Raw genomic sequence first — 19,551 nt, forward strand, 5'->3', positions numbered from 1 at the left:
AAGTTTGTAGGCAAATATTTCAATACTATTTTGTCTATATACTTGGAAGTGGATATTGTTTATATATCTGTCTATAATAGACAGGTATCCACACTGTATTCATTCTTCCATTCAATCATAAATGCATACAAATGTCTTAATATGTGAGGAAAAGCAGCACAATTGACAAAACATTTTTATATATGTGACCCAGTCTGTAATAACCATACTACAGTTTCAAAATCAAATTCTGAGAGAATGAGCATCAAAGTCTGATTTTAGCCATTCATTTCATTATGATTTCAATCTTTGACGTGACCTTATTCAATCAATATTAAAGATATGAACAAAAACAATTTGACACACGATTTTTGATAAGACAGGCACATTTATTTTGTTGGCAGCCAGCAATCATTCGTATGTAGACTATTTAAAACAACTGCAAGAATTACGCAAACATTAGCGGTTTTCATATCGTAAGTGCTGAGGGGTTAGTTGTAACACAGCGTTACAATTAACCCCGCTGGGTCAAAATATTTTCAAGCCCACCAAAATAGTTGCTAAGAGCTGCAGACATATTTCAAAACGATGTTTAAGTCAACAAGACACTAGTGTTGTGCCGATAGACGATAGTATCGTGTATCGACGATCGTCCGACATATCGCCAATGGCAGGCTTTCATGGCGATAGTCATGACGATAGTTGGCGAATGGTTGTTATTATCATCATCATCATAGTTTTGCATGCTTTTCCTCGCATGAGGGTTTGTGCTTCACTTTACGCGGAGAGCTTGTAGAGAGTTCCTTCTTGCACGCAGATGCACTTAATGCGCGCGTCTCGGACTCGTTCTAGCACCTAAATCCAGCGCGTGGATGAGCAGCTACGCTTCCCTCTGTCTCACATGCACGCGCTCTCGCATCTGTCCGAAGTCTAAACATAAACTGAAGTAGTAATCCTTATGTATTTGTGCGGTTTAATGCGTTTCATGCGAGCTGAGGCAAACTATTCCTTTTGTTTAAAATATAACCCGCTGCATATTGGCGCCACTCTCGCGTACGTGCAGAGAGCTGCGCTCTGTCTGAACTTGAAGTCAGATAGTAATCCTGTTTATGATATGCTTTTCAAGGAGTTTTAGCAATACATCCCTCGTGTTTAAAATATGATTGTGTTCCGCTGGACCAGTGTGTTTAAAAAGGCACCTCTGAGAGCACCACTGCTTGACACGTGTAACCTTCTGCAACAGCACTAAACAAATGCATTTAATTATTTTTATGTGCGCTGCGTGTGTCTGCGCAGGTGCATGTTTTTACAGTCATTAAGTAATCGTGTTAAAAATCAGGATTATGATTTTTCCCATAATTGAGCAGCCCTATCTCTGACATTTCCTTGCACTAGAGAGGTTGTTAGCGCGCAGAGGGTTAAAACCAGCGCGTGTCCTGTTCTCGCTCTCTGGCACGCAAAGAGTGTCTGGGCTTTAATGACGCACTCAGATTAATGGCATTAGTTTTAAGAAAGATGCATTCATGACGGTGTTGCTCTTGTTCTTTTTTCCACCAATCAAGTCTTGTCATAAATGAACAAATAAATAAATGAGTAAACTACTGCCCCGCCCCCCGATACTATCGTGTATCGCCGATCTCACAGGCTGACGATAGGACGATCTCAAAATGGGGCATATCGCCCAACACTACAAGACACTGATTAATACGACATAGCATTGGATTTGGTATCTTACACCAAACTTACCCAACTTACAAAACCGAAAAAAACATCAAAAATTTACTTACATGACACCAAATAACTCGTTAATCAATAACTCTCTGGAAAAACATTATACATTTCCAATCATTTGCGGGAGATTGTCTTTTGGCAGCGTGAAAAAAATACAGGAAAAACAAAACGCTCAACCTTGTGCAACAATGTAAACAGTCCATATTACAACTAACCCCGTGTTAGTTTTTGCCCAATGCACCCCTACAGTTATATATTGAGTACCACCATAATTTGGAAAGAAATCGAGATGACAAATTGTAGGTTTATTACCCAGCCCAGGTTTATAATTTCCTGTGATGTTGTTAATGTATTAAATTCTTTTAAATTAATTATGTATTCATTTGATTTATGAATGCATTTGTCCCAGGATATGTTTGGTGCGTGTATTGAAATTTAAATCAGCTAACATATATATATTTTTTACTCCCTTTCCAGTTTCACCTGGGATATACACCGCCTTTGCCAGATTTATAAGGTTCTGGAAGCAATAGAGCCAAAAGCCATCACATCCATCTCTGATTAAACTTAATCACCGAGACCCGTGTCCCCCTGCCTCTTGATTCTTCAAGATCCTTAATGGAGCAAAGAGAGCTTAACCGTACGTCCCGGCCCAAAGGCAATGAGGAGTTCTTCTCCACCGTAACCACCATCAATAGAGCAGACCTCAGTGAGGTCGGTCTTCTGGCCAGTCCCATAAAGAGCCTCTCTATACCTGGCGAGCAACAGGACCATGACGAGGATGAGGACCTCGGTCTGGGGAAGGACATGGATGCCACCTCCAACGCAGACAGCGAGAGATGGGCACACGGAGACGGGCTGGATGAGCAGGAGTTCTCCATCAAGGAAGCCAGTTTTTCAGAAGGCAGTCTAAAATTAAAGATTCAAACTACCAAGCGGGCCAAGAAGCCTCCCAAGAACTTGGAGAACTACATTTGTCCTCCTGAGATCCGTATTACTATTAAGCAACCTGGGGAGCAGAAGACCACCAAACATGGCAGGAGCAGCAGGGGAGGAAAAGAGGAAGATAAAGGGCCGCCCAGAAAAAGGGTGAGTGTCACCATCAATGTTTTTATACGCTGCTGTTTTCCTGTTCTGTCTTTGTTGTGTTGATGCAGTTATAGACCTCAGACAAGCTTTTTTCAGTTTTCTGGTAGTCAGGGATTAAAATCCGCCCAACATGTTGGACATGCATGCCATGTACTCCTTTTCTTACATTTTTAAAAACTTAATGGTTTCAAGCACCTTAGAACATAGACAGATTGTGTTTGTAAAAAGTAAAAAAAACTTTTTGGCATAAACTGCATGCAGCAGGTTATTAAGGAACGATTTACGTATGTTTCCCTTTTAATGCTTCTACTATAAACATTGCAACCTTGTTTTCTAAGCGGAAAGGTTCTGCTCTGACTTTTACACTATAAAAATGTTTTCCATTGTGAAAATTTTCAAATTGAGATACATTTACTTGAGATGCAAAATTACCTAAGATATTAAAGGGATTGTTCAACCAAAAATGGAAATGGCACCATGATTTACTTACCCTCAAGCCATCCTCAATGTATATCGTTATTCTTTTTAAAACACCACAATTGGGTACTGGCTGTTCCAAGCTTTATAATGGTAGTAAATGGTGCTTTTGACTTCTGATTCTGGTAACGACCAAGGCACGTTTACTAGAGAGTGTGTTTTCAGTGTATGATTTAGGGTGTACCATGCGAGACGTAATGGAGAGGAGTCAACATGCTATGTGCTACATCATACCCTGGAAACACATTCTTTCTCCCGTGAACGCTCGTCAGTTGTTAACCAGAAGTTATTTGTTATTTTAGTTCGTAAGTTTTAAATACTGATTTTCGATTGCCCTCAGAAGACTTTTATTAACCCACTGCAGCCGTGCGGATTACTGTTGTAAAGGATGGACCATTTTTACCATAGATATGTATATAAAGGCTAGATGGCTCAAGGCGGAGTCAGCTGTGTCGTCACTTGGCGGCCATCTTAGGTCAGTGCTGCCATAGTGCTGCTCCCTGCTGCTGTGGACGGAAGGTGAGTGACATACGCCAACTAAAATGCTCGTAACTTGCTGAATTCTTGACGGATTTACAAACGGTTTGTTTTTTTTCAAACGTTATTAACGTGGCTATAATTCTGGATGCTTTAACATGTTTCATGAATTTTTTATTTATTTTTAGTATACGTATTCAGTGTCATAGGTACATCTTTGACGTTTATAACAAACCAATCCGTTTGAAAATCGGTAAAAAATTAAGCAAGTTATGGTCATTTAAAAGTACCTGCATCATTAAAACTCAATGCTACGAGTGAGCGAGCGCCCTGTCCTAAGATGGCCGCCAAAATGCGGACGTTCCACTCAATTGGCCATCAGCGCGGACGAGCCATCTAGCCTTTATATACATATCTATGATTTTTACTACCACTATAAAGCTTGGAAACGGCAGGACATTTTCTAATATAACTCTGATTGTGTTTGTCCAAAAAAAGATAATCATATACATCGAGGATGGTTTATTTTAGGATGTTTGTTTGGGAAACAAGACATCTTTGGTTATTTTGCTTCTTAAGTACATTTAAGAATTTTTAGATACTTTTACTAGAAAGCCAGTAAAAAATACAGATTTTTTTCAGTTTCAATGTAATTATACGCTTTTAGTTGACATTTTCGGGACATCATTTCTGACGTGGCCTTTCTTATTGATATTCTGTCCTAGCTTCGATGCATCTTATTTTCTTAAAAACACCAGATTTATGCTGGGCCTTGATGACACACTTGCATTTTCTGGGCCGTTGGTTCTTTGGCTGCCTGTCAGATGAAGTGTGTCCAGTGTGCTCTGTTGAGCAACGTAACAGCTAGTCATTAACCTTTTGTGACATTTAGACTCAGTGAGTTTATTGACTTACATGTGCTCCAAGTGTCTTACTGAGTGTCAAGTCTTTTTCGTACATTTTATCCTGATACGCTATTTCCAGTGTCGTGCAACAAATTACAGCATATGTTTACATTTGAGGAGCTTAGATGCGAAAGCTGCTAAGTGGCACTTCTTTTTTTTAAATGAGATGATGATATTAACCAAATACTCTTGGCATGAATTAAAAAAATGCTTATTTATTTACAAGAAAACTTGATGGATGCCCTTAGAGCGTTTTGCATTTGAACTCCTAATTTTTTATTAGACATAATGAGTGACATATACGTTTGGAATAAAATAATGTCATTTGAAATTATATTTTGTTAATACAGTCGTTCTTTTTAAAACCTGATACGTCACCGTCCTCTTGCAGTCAAAAAAAGGGCTGTGGGAAAGAATGGGAGGAGAGGCTGATTGTACCACAGTAAGAGTCTGTAATTTGACCATAATTAGGGAGAAAATATGAGCTCACTGCATCAGAGGGGAACGACCAGCATCAGCATCTTTCAGCAAATGCACCGCAGGCACCGATTGATCGCCGTGTTTTTTTCTCTAGACATATCTGGCATTGAAATGTCTTTTAATCTTTACGGTAATCTCTCAGGGTATAAATTATTTGTACTGCAATGGAAGACTGACTCCCGCAGTTTCGTGAGATGCACGCTTAAAAGCCCATCCGCGTCTGCCAAGCGCATTTGACTTGATCCCAACAATTGACGGTTTGATTATCAGCCTTGAATTTTGTATGCGGCTGGATGTTATCTGATTTCCCCTGGGATTTCTCTTAGCCCGGAGAGGAAGGACAACGGTGCTGTGCGGCCACAGCCGAGCGTCTACAGTTTCTCTTGATTTTGGGCTGGGAATTAAAGCTCAGAGCCACAGAGATGAGTGCCTCTGAAGCAGCAGTTAGCAGAAGAAAGGGTGATGGTGAAATCAGGGGAACATAAAAGAGGGTGGCGGTAAACGGAGGCGGGAAGCTAAAGCGCAGCTGTCTCTTGCTGGCATTCTCCGCATTGACCACAGACGCGGTGTCAAAAGGGGCAGAGAGGAGAACAGAAGAGGTGCCTCACGCCGCTGTCTAAAGTGTAGCCGTGTCTATAGAAAACATCTCCAAAGGGCCAAAGAAAAGCAACTCCCTTCCCCCATACACTCACACACTCCACAGATGGAATGTCATTCACTTTAAGAAGGGATAGGACCACAAACTCCCCATTTAAAGGCACCAAATCCCATTCTGTCCTGTCCGTTTGGAGCTCAGGCGTCAAGCCCAGCACCTCTTGTCATCTCTCGGTTACAAGCGGCGTGGGGTCAGGGGTTAGTGCGTAATTGAAACCAGACAGGATTTGCTGAAAATAGAGGCTTACATCAGACCGCTCGGACTACGACAGCTGCTCGATGCGTCCTCCATTCGTGGCAACAACCTTTCTTCCCCCTGTTAATGTAATCAGAATGCCGGTGCCATTGCGGTTTAGATGAACCGATTGCTTTGATGAATTAACTTTTTGGTGTGCACCCCCCTTATGTAGGGGTGCATCCCTTTAGACTTTGAATTAAACTAAAAATATTACACTATACAATTCAGTGCTCTTGGTTAGTAGCCTTATTTTATTGTGCAGAATGAATGATAAATAAATGTATTTAAAAAAAAAAGTCCCCCTGGCACCTTCTCATGCCCCCCAGTTTAAGAACCACTTAATAATTCTCCTACTAGCGTGGATTAGACTTTCTCTCACTTCGGCTGATGATCTGTTCTGCACTTCAAGTCAGGCTAAGTGATGTCGTGGGTTGAGGCGATGGAAAATTTGTTTAATGCAGCAAGTTTTCCTCACCCACACAATAGCATGAGCGCGCAGCCAGGAATAGATCGACGGCATTGTAAAAGCACAGAGTCTGGATGTGCAATTAGACTGAATATGCAGAGGTCGGGACATGCCGTGTTTGGCGTTTCCATTAGGACTTAACCAAAAGGTTTTGCAAAAGGTTTTTATATTTTTCTTCTTCTTTGGCATGTTCATTATAAATCACATATATTCACACACTGAAATGCTCCAAACCTACCTAAAAAGCTAGTAGAAAAGTGCAGATGAAGTGCAAACTGAAATTTCTACCGTAATGCATCATTGTGGATTTGTGTGACATCACACTTGAGGCACAAATGGAGATGTTTTGAAGTCTGATTGCTGGTTTTCATGCAATCACACTGAATGGGGACTAAAGCTTTCAAGGTTTCAAAAAACACAAAGAACACAAGAAAATTGTCACAGAAATGATCTGTACATGTTGTGTGCTGATATTCAAATCTGAATGCCTTGGAATTGCATTAAAACAGTCCTGAAACATCATAGAGGTTTGGACATTACACAAGTTTTGGATTGTTTAAAAAAAAACGAAAGCGCTTTAAGTGAAACCTAATATTGCGTGGGCCGCAGCATGCTCATCCTCTAAAGCCCACTTGACTTGAAGCCTATGTATTTGTATCCAGTATCACCCCTGTGGTTTAACACAGTAGTGAGTTCATTGTGATGACAAGCCAGATAGAAACCAGATCAATGCGTGAGCGGGTGCTCTCTGAGGGGCAGACGGCTGCGATCTTTGCCCCGTCACCGGTTCGTGTTTGACGACAACACTTTGATTGTCAGCCATTTCCGCCGGAGTGGGCATGCTCATCGGTGCGCGTTCGTCGGGGGAGAGAACGGGCGAGGGTTCGCCGACTTAAACGTCCGCTCGACAAGGGGGCTGAGTGAAATCGTTTATCCAGTCTCACCCTGCTCGTTGGCTTGAACCTGACATCTCGTACGTGATAGTTTAGTAAAGAAAACAGGTCCGCAGTCAGATGAACGGCGACTTCCTCTTCAGGCAAAGATGGCGGTGAGGATAAGAGGTTTTAAAACGGTGGATTGTGTAGCAGGGTAAATGCAGCTTTTGTGTAGTAATGATTGGGGAGTCTGGCAGGGAGCAGATGGGCGAGCTCTCTGTCTCATTGTGTCTGGCTCTTTCTTTTTTCATTTTGGCTGAACTAATATGCCAGATGGTGGCAAAGAGGAAAGGCCAACAAGTGAGCCAGGGCATATGGGGAGCCTGGTTAAAATGGGACCCTACTGCGGAGGGGGATGGGCCAGAGATGTGTGATACAATAGCAGGTAATTAAGGGAAGGACTTGACTTCGCCACTGAGCCTTTGTGAGCGACAACATATTTTTCGGAAGACCTGCCGTCAGCATCGGACAACACTGCTGTACTTTCTGCTGGTTTTGCTCAGTCGGGCGTGATTATTTTTTCAATGTTAGCATCTGTGTTTAGGCCTTCATTAGGTGCTACCGTCTCCTTAATAAATGTGGGTTCAGGATTTGAGGAGGCGCTCTTTAGTAGCGACGTTAGAGGTGTAAGTTGGCATAGATGGGGCAAATCGATATTACATTGGTATTTGGCCTGAGATTTTATAATATTGCACTAATTTGTTTAGTCACAATTACAATACTGCAATCTTTTACTTAAACAAATCTTTGAATGGGTGAAACGATATTATATTACTGTTTTGGGCCTGGATCCGATAATATTGCGATGTTCCCTTGGAAAAGACTCGTACTATAAAAAAAAACACATGTGGTCTACCATGCTGAACAGGTGGCGATACCTTGATGGCTTAATGGCTGCCCAAATTGAAGAAAATGCAATATACATAAACTATATTTTATTCTTTCTGGGAAAAATCTCCATTAACATTCACTCGACATACATAGTTGTTGCAAACTATTGTGATACGCATACTGCAGTATGCACATTTGCAATATTCTAATAATGTCAATATATTGCAGCCATACTTGAACTATATTCTTGTGTTGCATTTTGGTGAAATAATACTAGTTTTTGGAGTTTAACGGTACGTGTATTCGTACCGGACCGTTTCGGTACAGGGCTTTCGGCACGGTGCACATGTGCACCGAATGGCCGAATGCAATCTTTTGTGTGCGGAACATAGGTCAATTTTTGTGTTTCCACACAAACATATTAAGTGGCGGAAGTCTCTGCGTTCAGTGCAAGTCTTCTGTCAAACAAATAACATAATTTGGCCCGCAGAAAGATTTTTATTAACTTAGTTGTAAATTCGTTTGATTATTGATGTAAACGTTTACGGGGCCGCTTACGTGTCGCGTCTAAAAGCGTGTGTTAAACGTAAGAGAGGTTGCACGTCTTTCGTTGCTACGCAATCATGAGCCGCGCTTGACAGCGAGAATAACGGAATGCGTAATCAGAACTTTGCAGCAATATTTAATTTATTATTATTTTTTATTTTATTTATTTATTTATCTTCTTTATTTTATAAAGAGTGCCGCATATAATAAAAGTTCTTCGTTTCATTTCGTTCTCCGTGTCGTCAATAACGAAATAAAGAAGGCTCTATAACAGAAAGCTTACAAATCTCTCGATGCGCTTATGCGGCAGAGAAGCACGTCAAAATAATACTGCAATCTGAATAGCGAAACAATCAGAAATGCGTACAAATAAATTTTCATGTACTGTATATTTTACATTAAAGTCTGTAAAAGACAGCCTAGATGAACTGAATAAGCATTAAATAAGTCGTAAGCACATTCAAAACAACAAACATTTGAATAGCATTTTTTGTTTATTCAAATTATTACTGAAGATCAAATATTCGAAAATTCGACCCTAATATTAACCATTACTTCCCCTCTCACACAAACACAACCAAGTGATATCTTCGTAGAGAGAACTGAAGGATGTGCAATGTGTTTGTCTTTATGTAGATTATTGTGGTGTTTTCATGTCTAGTCAAAGCTGGATCAAGCCGAAGTGTTTGTGTTTGCATGTGTGTGTTTGCATGAGTGTTTGCATTCGTGCGTTAGGCCAATAATAAAGTGAGGGTTAACCCTCCAGTGAGACTTCTTACTCTTTCAGTATGCTTCACTGTAGCACCTTAACATCCACACAAATACACATGGGCTCATCACTCAGGGTCACAGCCCATCAACTCTGTGCCTCTGTGTACACAAGCATTCGTCCACCCGCCAAAAGTCTGGCCTTCAATCCTAAACACATAGCTGACTTCGGTGATCTACTGCCATGCTTCGCTCCTGCTGACACATGTATCATATTTTTTGGCCTGTGAGTCTAAACCATAGTTACCATTGATATAGTTAACAATTGTCATATCAGCAGAAATGTAGACTATATTATACTGGCCTGAACTAACAGGTGCATGTTTTCTGTTTGTTTTGTTTCTGCCAGAATTACTTTCTCTTTCCATATTACATAGTTCAAGACATCGTCAGAAAACCAATTTTGGGTTTAAATCCATTTAAGGCCCTGTGAGGTGCGATAAGAAGCCCTTTTTAAGTGGTTCCAAAACCCAGCCCTCCTATTGGGTGCGGGTTTTTATGTACTAATGGCATTGGCCAATCTCTTATCTGAGTGTCACACAACCTGTGCTCCTAAAGCTTCATTACCCAGCACCCGTGGAGTCATCCTTTCATATAGGACTGTAATCATTGGGAGCCTGTCCAGTGTATTCACCAGAAAATTAATTTTACATCAAGTCGATAGGAGACTCCCTTGGCCTCTTGATGTGAGGTATTTATAACAAGCTATTTGTCATTGGGGGAGTGTTGCTGGTGACCGGGGAGGAAATTGTGGGCAGTTCAGCAGTCAAATAAAAGTGACCTCTGTGTGTAGGAAATTGTCAGAGCAAGAAAAAAGTCCCTAAATGTGGTTCCACTTCCTTTATTTGGCTACTGTTTTTCATTTCAGAGAGGCTAATCTGATTCAGTTTTTGATCTGGTGCAGCATGTTTCTCCTAACGTGATTTAATATTTAATGTTTTATAATTTTTTATCGTAGACAAGCATTATTAATACTATAGAGATGTTCAGTTATGTAGTCCTAAACTTGGAACTATAAGTTCTTTAAGGTATTTCGAATGAGTTTTTAGAATAGCAGTTTTCGACTTATGAGTAAAATCAAGGCTGTTGTTTACATTGCCTAAACAAGTTATCCTGTTTTATCTATTTCATTACTGATTAGTTGTTGCAGCCCTATATAAAGCTTTATTCAACTTTCAGATTATGTAGAAATTTAAATTTCAAAACTGGTTTTGTGTTCCAGGTTCACATATAATCCAGAGTTTAAGACTGGTAAATACGACTTTGTTTGGTTGTTCATAAGCTTGGAATTTGTAATTCAATATTTAATCTAAAGGCAGCAACATGGTCTTCTGGGTTAGATTACAAACCCTTGCAACAATCTACCAACTATCACAAACACCTTTACAACTGCGTATTCGTTCTGGGTGATATACCAGATATAACAGTTAACTGGGTTAAACAAACCCCGGCATACTGGTAGGAGTGGATAATTTTAAAAAGCATTGTGCAAAACACGAGGGTCTCGAGGTGTGTTTTCTGCCTCTCCTGCCATGCCAACTTGCTACGGTAAAAAAAGCTTGTCTTCAGACATTTTTCTTTCTTCAATAATTTATTTAAATGCGACGTCATTTTTCTGCGCACACATTTTCAAAGTATACTTATTGCGTCTACGCACGGATGGCCGTGTTCGGCGTGTACGCAATACAAATAATTTCTTATTTAAATTATTACTGTACCAGGCTGTTAGGGCAGCACTGATTTGGCGACATTTACAGTACATTAAAACATTTAGGATAAGTGAAGAAAAGTAGCCGATCCACCATTGCAAACACAGTTAGGACAAACAACAAGAATAAAGGAACAGGAATTAAACATTATGGTGACGAACCTGCTGCACAGCTTTCTGTTTTTGGAAGAAGTAAAGATTAAAGAAGAAAAACGATAGTGTGTGCGCAAATGCTGTCTATTTCCTTTGCATAATTGTTTGTTGTGGAGTGTCCTGTCTCAAAATTTTCATACGCATGCCGGTTGTGCGCTGACTGTACGCCCACTGTCCGCGCGGTCTCAAATTTTGGGGCGCAAGCGGACGGTCCGCGCAGACGACCGCGGACCCTCCTGATGACGAAAATGACGTCATGCGGATGGCGCGCATACATGGACGTCCCTAGTATACCTTTGGCTATAAAGCACGTCACTCAGGTATGAGATGCTGCTTGTGTGCAAAATAATGCTCAAGACATGAGTGCAACAATCAAACGTTTAGCGCGTTTACATAGAAAAACAATGGAAAAGTAGCGGAATATTAAAATGCGTTGTGTCCCTAAGCAATGTTTATACTTGATACTTGAGTTGCAGCCCAGAGTTGTGTAATGACAGCAAAACTGTACAATTATTGACAGAATGTTTAAAAAAGAAAGAAAAAGCTTGGTAATAAAAGTTTAATTTCTTTCTTTAATATAAGCAAGTTTGTCATTGTATTATTTTTGTGTTTTCTTTAAAAAAAGAATAATGAACCACAAACTTTGCATTTGTTTTAAAGGAAGGGGAAAATCAAGAGGTTTTTATCTTCAATAAAGTGAAATATAGATTTTTAACTGCAACTCTGTTTAGCACTTTAAAGAACACATTATTTATTAACCTCTTGTTCCTGGTGTTTTTTGACTTTGGACGGTTTGGGATTTCCCACTGTGCCGGTTTTGATCTGAAATGACTTCTCAGGAGCTGTCAGCCAGTGGTCCCTGTCTTTGTTTTTTGGGCCATTGGACTGGAAGGACTGTGTTTTTTTTCTTTTGGAGAGGTATGGGGGTTGGGTTTGGACTGAGTCGTTATGATTTACTACAGCTGAAGGACCAGCTGCCCCTCTCTGTTCAGACCGACCCTCCTCCTCCTCCTCAGCCAGCTCAGGCTCCCTGCCATTGCTTGTGTTCATACCAGACCCAAAGATGGTGGACATCAATACCAGATTTGAATAAGATATCACTATTAAGATTTTAACTAAGAGAGCAGAAGTTGAGTTTTAATGGTGTGTGTGTCTATATGAAGAATAACTATTGAGAAGAATGCCATAATTTGACCTGGGTTGAACTGTGGGGTAGGTAGGACACTGGGGGAGGGGTTGGGTGTATGTTAGGGGGAGAGAAAAAAGACAAAAAGACCAATTTAAGTCCACATCCACACAAAGCCAGAGTTTTCTCTATCCAATCTTTGATTTCTTTAGTTTTGGAAAAATATCACAAAATATGTCTGTACATTAAAAAAGCGCAATGGTGTTGTTGTCAGATTTATCCACTCTAGGACCCGGTTTAAAAAAATAGCGGTTTTAGGCTCCCAAAATCGTGAATCTGTATGGACAAAACCATGATACTATACAAAATTTTATGTTTACAGATAAACGTGGCTCTTTGGTGAACATTACATGACAGCATGAATCAACCAAAAACCTTGCATGAAAGTAACTGGCCCATTTGGCTGACAAAGCCACACCAGCTAGGTCCAGAACCAAACCTTTTAAAAATACTTGAACTTTTAAAAATACTGTAGTTTTTACTATAGTAAACTGTAAGAAATTGTAGTACACTGTTGTATATTAGGGCTGCTTTTTAAATATAAAATTTTAAATACTAAATGCAAATATAACATTTGCTTCTCTATAACCCTCTGTGTTTGAAACATACAGTTGCAGGTTACTTTCTGCACTACACTTTACGTGAAAAAAATAATTTCTGTGAAATCCAATCTGACAGCTCATTATTATCAGCTTACAAAATAATTGTATTTTTATTAACCAAAAAAAAGTTGGAGCTTGAAAAAACCTTAATTACTACACTTTGTTAATGTATACTTTGGTATTGTTTAAAGGTGCTCTAAGCGAATTCACACGTTTTATGCCATAAAACATTTTTTGTTTCATACAGTAAACATCTCCTCACTATCTGCTAGCTGCTTGTCCTCTAAACACACTGTAAAAAAACGTGGTCTCTGTAGACAGCCCATGCTCCGCAAACTGCAACAAAAACACAGTGGTCAAACCTACCACCACGAAACATAACAAACATGTTCCAGCCAATAAACGACAAGAAGGATTTGGGAGTGGGGGTTGGGGGCGTTCATGACTCTTTCAGAAAGCACGGAAGGGAGGGGAAGGAGTTAGCGACGCTATGTTTTGTTTGAAAACACTTTGAACGTCAACAAGAAGTGACGACACACAGATTCGCTTATAGCGCCTTTAATATAAACAGTAGTAAGTAGACTAACTGTACTTACAGTACTGTAGTATACTTTGATCAAGGTTTAAAATGAACACCCGCCAACCCGCTAAATGCAAGTAAAAAATCAGCTGTGGCGGGAAACATTGTCAAATCACTAGCCAATTTGGCGGGTTACTTTTTATAAATTATGTTCAGCTGCTTTCTTACTTGAAGACACCCGTCACAACGCAACAAACAACTAGACTCAAAATAGTAATGTGACGATAGTTAGCTGGGGTTACTAACCCAACCAAGGAGACCAAGACAAGAAGAATAGAGGTTTTAATACCAAGCGGCAAACTGGGCGCAAATGGCTCATCTATCTGTGTGTCTCCATCAGTTCCCTAGCTCCCTAGGTCATGAATCAGTATATCATGTACAGTCACTCAGGCAATGTTAAGCACAGTGGCTCACTATAGATTGGGACACTTGATGACTTATTTTCCGGTGATGTGCTAATTAAAATAAGATGTCACCACTGATATTTATATCAAGAATCAAATGCCAATCCTATGTTCACTCTTGTCTTTGTACAGAGTGAACACAATAACAACTGAATTATACTACATTATTTTTTAATATGGGAATTGTACTGAAACATATCACAAAAACATATCACTTTGCACAGTGCGCTACCAAATGTCCTATTAGAAGTATGCATACCATGTGTCTCTTTCTTTAACATCTTTCCTTTCTTTCATACACCTGTATTATGCAAGTGCATGATTGCTTTGGCAGTTCTGAAACCCCATACTGTACAGTCAGACTGGTAAACTATGTTGACTGTGAATGGCAGACGTAGGTCACCGTTTACTCAACTGGAATCTCCCCCTGGTGAGATCTTTACATTTTGGTTTGGTGGTTTCTATAAACGGTCTCTTGTTAGCCACATCTAATCCGTAAATATTTCTGTTACGAGCGCCGCGCCTCACGCAAGCACAATGAATATCATTTAGTCAAATCTGTACACAGGAGTGCATTTCAAGGCCTCTGGTGACCACTCACAGACCTTCTGTTGTGTGTATGCCAGTCCTGTGGGTGAACTGTTTGCATATATTCTTCAGAAAACATAAGCAAGCTTCACTTTACACCACATCATCATTCTGCAATTTCATACGAATGCTTAAGTTTTATGCCTAAAATTCATTTTAAGAATTAAGTACCGGTTTCAGGTCATAATTAGGTTAGATTTATGTAGATTGTGATTGCTTTGGATTGTTTTATATCAGGGTTCTTACTGATGGGGGAAGAACCAAAACTAGGTTGCAGGTCTTTTTTGAAATAGTATAGACAATTTTTCTGTATGTTCTAAATAATTTTTGATGCCATTGTAAAATCTGATAAGTTGGTAAGTTTTGTTTATTAAGTAAGGTGCATTTAAATTATGCTTCTGGTCTGATGGATTGGAAATAGAGGTCTGTTTATGCATTTGCCATACGACCATTACCAACAAATTAGGACAGATGATCTTTGTGCTCTATGAATTGCATGCAGGTTGACTTAACTTCGCCTTCAAAACTAATTTTATTGTATTTGTCAGGTAGTGTATTGTGACCAACAGCTATCAAGTTCATTTCAGTAAATAATGACAAACGTTTGGTTTATTCTTCTCGCAAACACTTATAATATTAAAATGTCTCTTTGTTTTTCACAGAACAAAAGATTTAGACTAAAAACAACACATGTGGGTAATAAAAAAGGTTTACTAAAATGAAACTATTTTCATTTAACAAAATGATAAATCACTTGAAATGAAAGAGCGCACATTATGTGATGTCATTATCGTGCATATTTAACTGTTCAGTTACTTATAGACAATAAGGGTTAGATGTTGCCCACACTACATTGCACAGCGCTGTTTATTATCACTACCTCATGGAACAAAAATGTGTGTTTAGCCACAGTTTCTGTTAATATTGCCCAGATGTCAAATTACAGTTTTGGGACCAGAGAAATGCCCATGGAATGTGGGAGGGCACAGGCTTACGGACTCTTATGTTATTGGCCTTCCCAGGAGGAGTGGATTTATTTTACACAGAACTGCACTTTTCACACTGGTTATGGCCAACGGATTTTATATTAACAAATGAAACTAGCTGTACATCCTGTCGAATAAAGGGAAGTTAACTCATGAACCCGCTAATATCTTCGGAGAGCTATGCCGTGCACGTGCGATTGTGAATCTAGACTATACAAAGATCCACGTTGACGGTGTTGCCTGTTAATGTGGCGATTTCTACCGAGTCTGAACCGGCTGTTAAGGATCACTGTGGAAAAGCTTCTCCATCCTACTAAACCAGCACACTCAAGTGCCCTACACTCACTTGGGTCACTTGAGATTAAAGTCCACTTCATTGATTCTGATCCAGTCTTGAACCCTGTAATCTCCTGATGTCAGACAGCTTATAAAGCTTTTCACATCAAACTTTGCTCTGAGAGAACTTTGAGCTTGTTATGAAGGGGGCTTATCTCACGTCGAAGTATTTGAGGTCTCAAAATAAAAGCATCGGAATGGAAAATATTAGCAGTTTGACCAGATTTAGCATTGTAGTGTCTGTAATTGTCCACACTGACGTTATAGCTGAATGTTGCCAACTCTGTATTGCTGGATACTAGTAGGTTTTCAGGGCTCCAGACTAACTTTTTTCACTAGGAGCACAGTGGCCCCCAACTAAAAATTTTAGGGGCGCAACCAGAAAATTTAGGGGCACATACCATAAATCAACATGCTAACCAAATATTCACATTTCTAATATTTTACACTGTCTTACTAATAAATACTTTGATGATAGATGCAGAAAGTAAAATGTGCTGTTTCAAATTCAGTTTCACATAACAAAAAGAAGGCAAATTTACTGGTTGCACATGTGCGACTAGATGTAAAATTCAGTGGCACACTCTTAAATTTTGGTGGCAAAATGCCACCATTTGGTGGCAATCTGGAGCCCTGGTTTTCCTGCTAGGAACTAGGATTAGCAGCAGCTTGTTACATGGTGAATATTATCAATATCTGAATTGGCATAGGAGGTTTTTATCCAAAGCGACTTCAAGTACTTCCATACTTTAGACCAGGGGTCTTCAACATTTTTCGTTTTTTACTTTGTGTGTATCCTTAAGTCGAACCCATGACCTTTGCGTTGCTAATGCAATGCTCTACTAATTAACCTAATGTCTGACATCAATATTTTTTAATAGATTCCATAATTTTACTTTTTAAATTTTGTTCTTACGCTAAAATAACAATCGTTTCCACCACACCACTAGTTAGGTGAGAACCTTATGTCTATCACCGTCTCCATCAGTCCTCCATTTTCAAAGATGAAGGATGAAGCGGGGGCGAGTGCAAAATCAAACTAGTTAGTTTGCAAAACTTTTCAAAGGCCGAAGGGGTCTAAAGCATGGGTCTTCAACCAAGGGTCTGCGGCCCACAGGGGGTCCGCCAAATGATGTTTAACCACAAGCTATTTTTGCTAAAAACGTAAAATATATGTACAAATTGTTACTTGTACATGTCCCCTTTAAGTCGCGCACGTGCGCGCAGCAAAGGCTTGAAGGCGCGTTCAGTTTAGTCAGCGGACCAAAATAAAATATCTGAAGATTATAAATGTCCACCCAGGAAGCAGCAGTAGCGACAGAAAAGGCATCATAAAACAGGTAAATCTTATAGGCATGTGTGTCTTTCTTTCAGAATGTTATTTTAGAATTAGTGCGACATGTTGACTCATCTATATTTCTGAACTTGCACGCTGTTTCACGCTGTTCAGATTTAAAAGCGCTAATTCATTGCATTATAAACTTTGACAAAAATATTGCTCACATTTAAAAATTTATGAAACGCGTGCCGTAATGATGCTTTGTGCAAGATTAATATTTAGTTTGAAATCCGCCTCTCAAAAAGTTGCCCCAAAGAGATGCGCTCAGACTCCTTGCATGTTGTTCTCCTGAGTCTGATATGAAGCTATGCAGAAAATAAACCTGCATTACTTAAACTCGTGACAATAATGATCCACGAGAAAGGCAACAATCCTCTGAATTATAAAGTTGCTCAACTTCTATCCCCACCAGAATAGGCAGTCTTTGTCCCATTCACCATGATCAGTCATCTTTATAAACTGAAAGCCCAGGTTCTGGTGTAATTGTCCATTTCACAGTTAAATTAAAATGTATTACACTGCAAATACCTTGAAATAATATTTAAACTAAATTTACTTTAACAAACAAAAAAAAAAGAAAATTATGCATGTACAACAACAGCATAATAGTGCTAATGTACTGTTTGATATAGTATGGCTATATTTGTTTCTATTTATAAAACAGTTCCAGTCCTTGATTCTGATTGGTCAATAGTTGTGCCTAATAAGAAAAGGCAGCCTCTCGTAGGGCTGTGACGGTTAGGATATTTTCTCACCGCGGTGAAGCATAAAAAAAATCATGCGGTTATGCGGTTAACCGCACAACAGTAACCCCCAAAGCCCAAAAGCACAACCCCCCACCCCCGCAAAGCATCGGAAACGTCTTCTTATTTATTATTAAAACAACAAATTATATTAGCAATAACAACATAAAATAATATTTATTTCCATAGGTATAATATATATATATATATAGCAATACATATATATATTTTTATATATAATATATATAATAATTATATAATTTTTTGTCATCGTTTATAACCCATTTTGTACAATACATTTCATACAATAGCAACCTGAAAAAAACTAGAAAGAACATGCCGAGCTTAACATTGTTTCTTGTAAGCAAAACCTTGATTCCAATTTCTTTAGACATTTTTAGAGTGTTTTTCGGGTAACACTCCGTGGATATAACGCACTCCTCCAAACGCAACGGGTTGAACGTTAAATAATTTATTGCACAATAAAATGGGTTACAAACAATGACAAAAACTGTTCCATAATTCATATTAAACTCAAAAGAAACGAAAATAAATACTATTTCATGTTACTATAGTTAATATGTTTAATTATTATTTTTCAAAGCAGATACGAAACGAAATAACGTATTGCATCATCCCGTAAATAACTGCGCAAAACTTATGGATACTCCAATCAATGCTTTAAATTACTGCTGTCCATTTACATAATCAAGAAGATAATAAAACTTTTTTGATCCCGAGCTGGAGAAATTAGTTTACAGCATTAACGGGTCACGCGGTCAGTAAGCCCTCACCTGCCTGACTGATGTCACTATGGTACTTTGCTCCTCTCTCGCAAAAGTCTTGGAGATTTCCAACTGTTGTTGCTGGGCTGAAGTTTTATGCTTTACTAAAGGTATGTTTGGTGCTCCCAAGTCCGACAAACGCCACATGAAAGTTAATCATCACAAGATGTGATTTAAGATAGTGGCATTTCCTCGCTACGATAGTCAGACATATAGGTCTACAGCCGACCGCGCTAGCCTTCATAACTATAGTTGGCTTGTTTGACCATTATAGTTTTAAATAATTATGCTATTATTATCAGTACCAACGCGCATTTCGTGCTGCCCGGTGACCTTCTTGCGCCTGAATAATGTAATGCGCGTGGCTGTGAGATTTCCTTGCACTTGAGATTTTGTTATTCGCGCAGTGAGTGAGTTGGTACAGTTCCATGGCATGCAATAAATATCAGAGCACATGGGCATGACGCGCTTAAATTAATGGCTTCATGTTTAAGAAGATTGCGCCCGTGACAGTAGGCTATTGTGTGTATTTAAGTACTGAAACTTAAGTAATTAAATAACAATT

At 39.3% G+C, this 19,551-nt stretch overlaps 1 protein-coding gene across 1 annotated transcript in view; it reads left to right on the forward strand.

The window, feature by feature from the left end:
• The window catches only part of setbp1 (SET binding protein 1), a 96,410-nt gene that overhangs the window by 37,949 nt on the left and 38,910 nt on the right, over positions 1-19,551 (forward strand). The window contains exon 2 of the mRNA XM_065284497.1: positions 2,188-2,799. Coding sequence (XP_065140569.1) covers positions 2,329-2,799 — 471 coding nt within the window. The 5' untranslated portion in view covers positions 2,188-2,328. The remainder of the gene's footprint in view (positions 1-2,187; positions 2,800-19,551) is intronic.

Source organism: Paramisgurnus dabryanus, chromosome 5, assembly GCF_030506205.2.
Source record: "Paramisgurnus dabryanus chromosome 5, PD_genome_1.1, whole genome shotgun sequence".
Taxonomy (NCBI): domain Eukaryota; kingdom Metazoa; phylum Chordata; class Actinopteri; order Cypriniformes; family Cobitidae; genus Paramisgurnus; species Paramisgurnus dabryanus.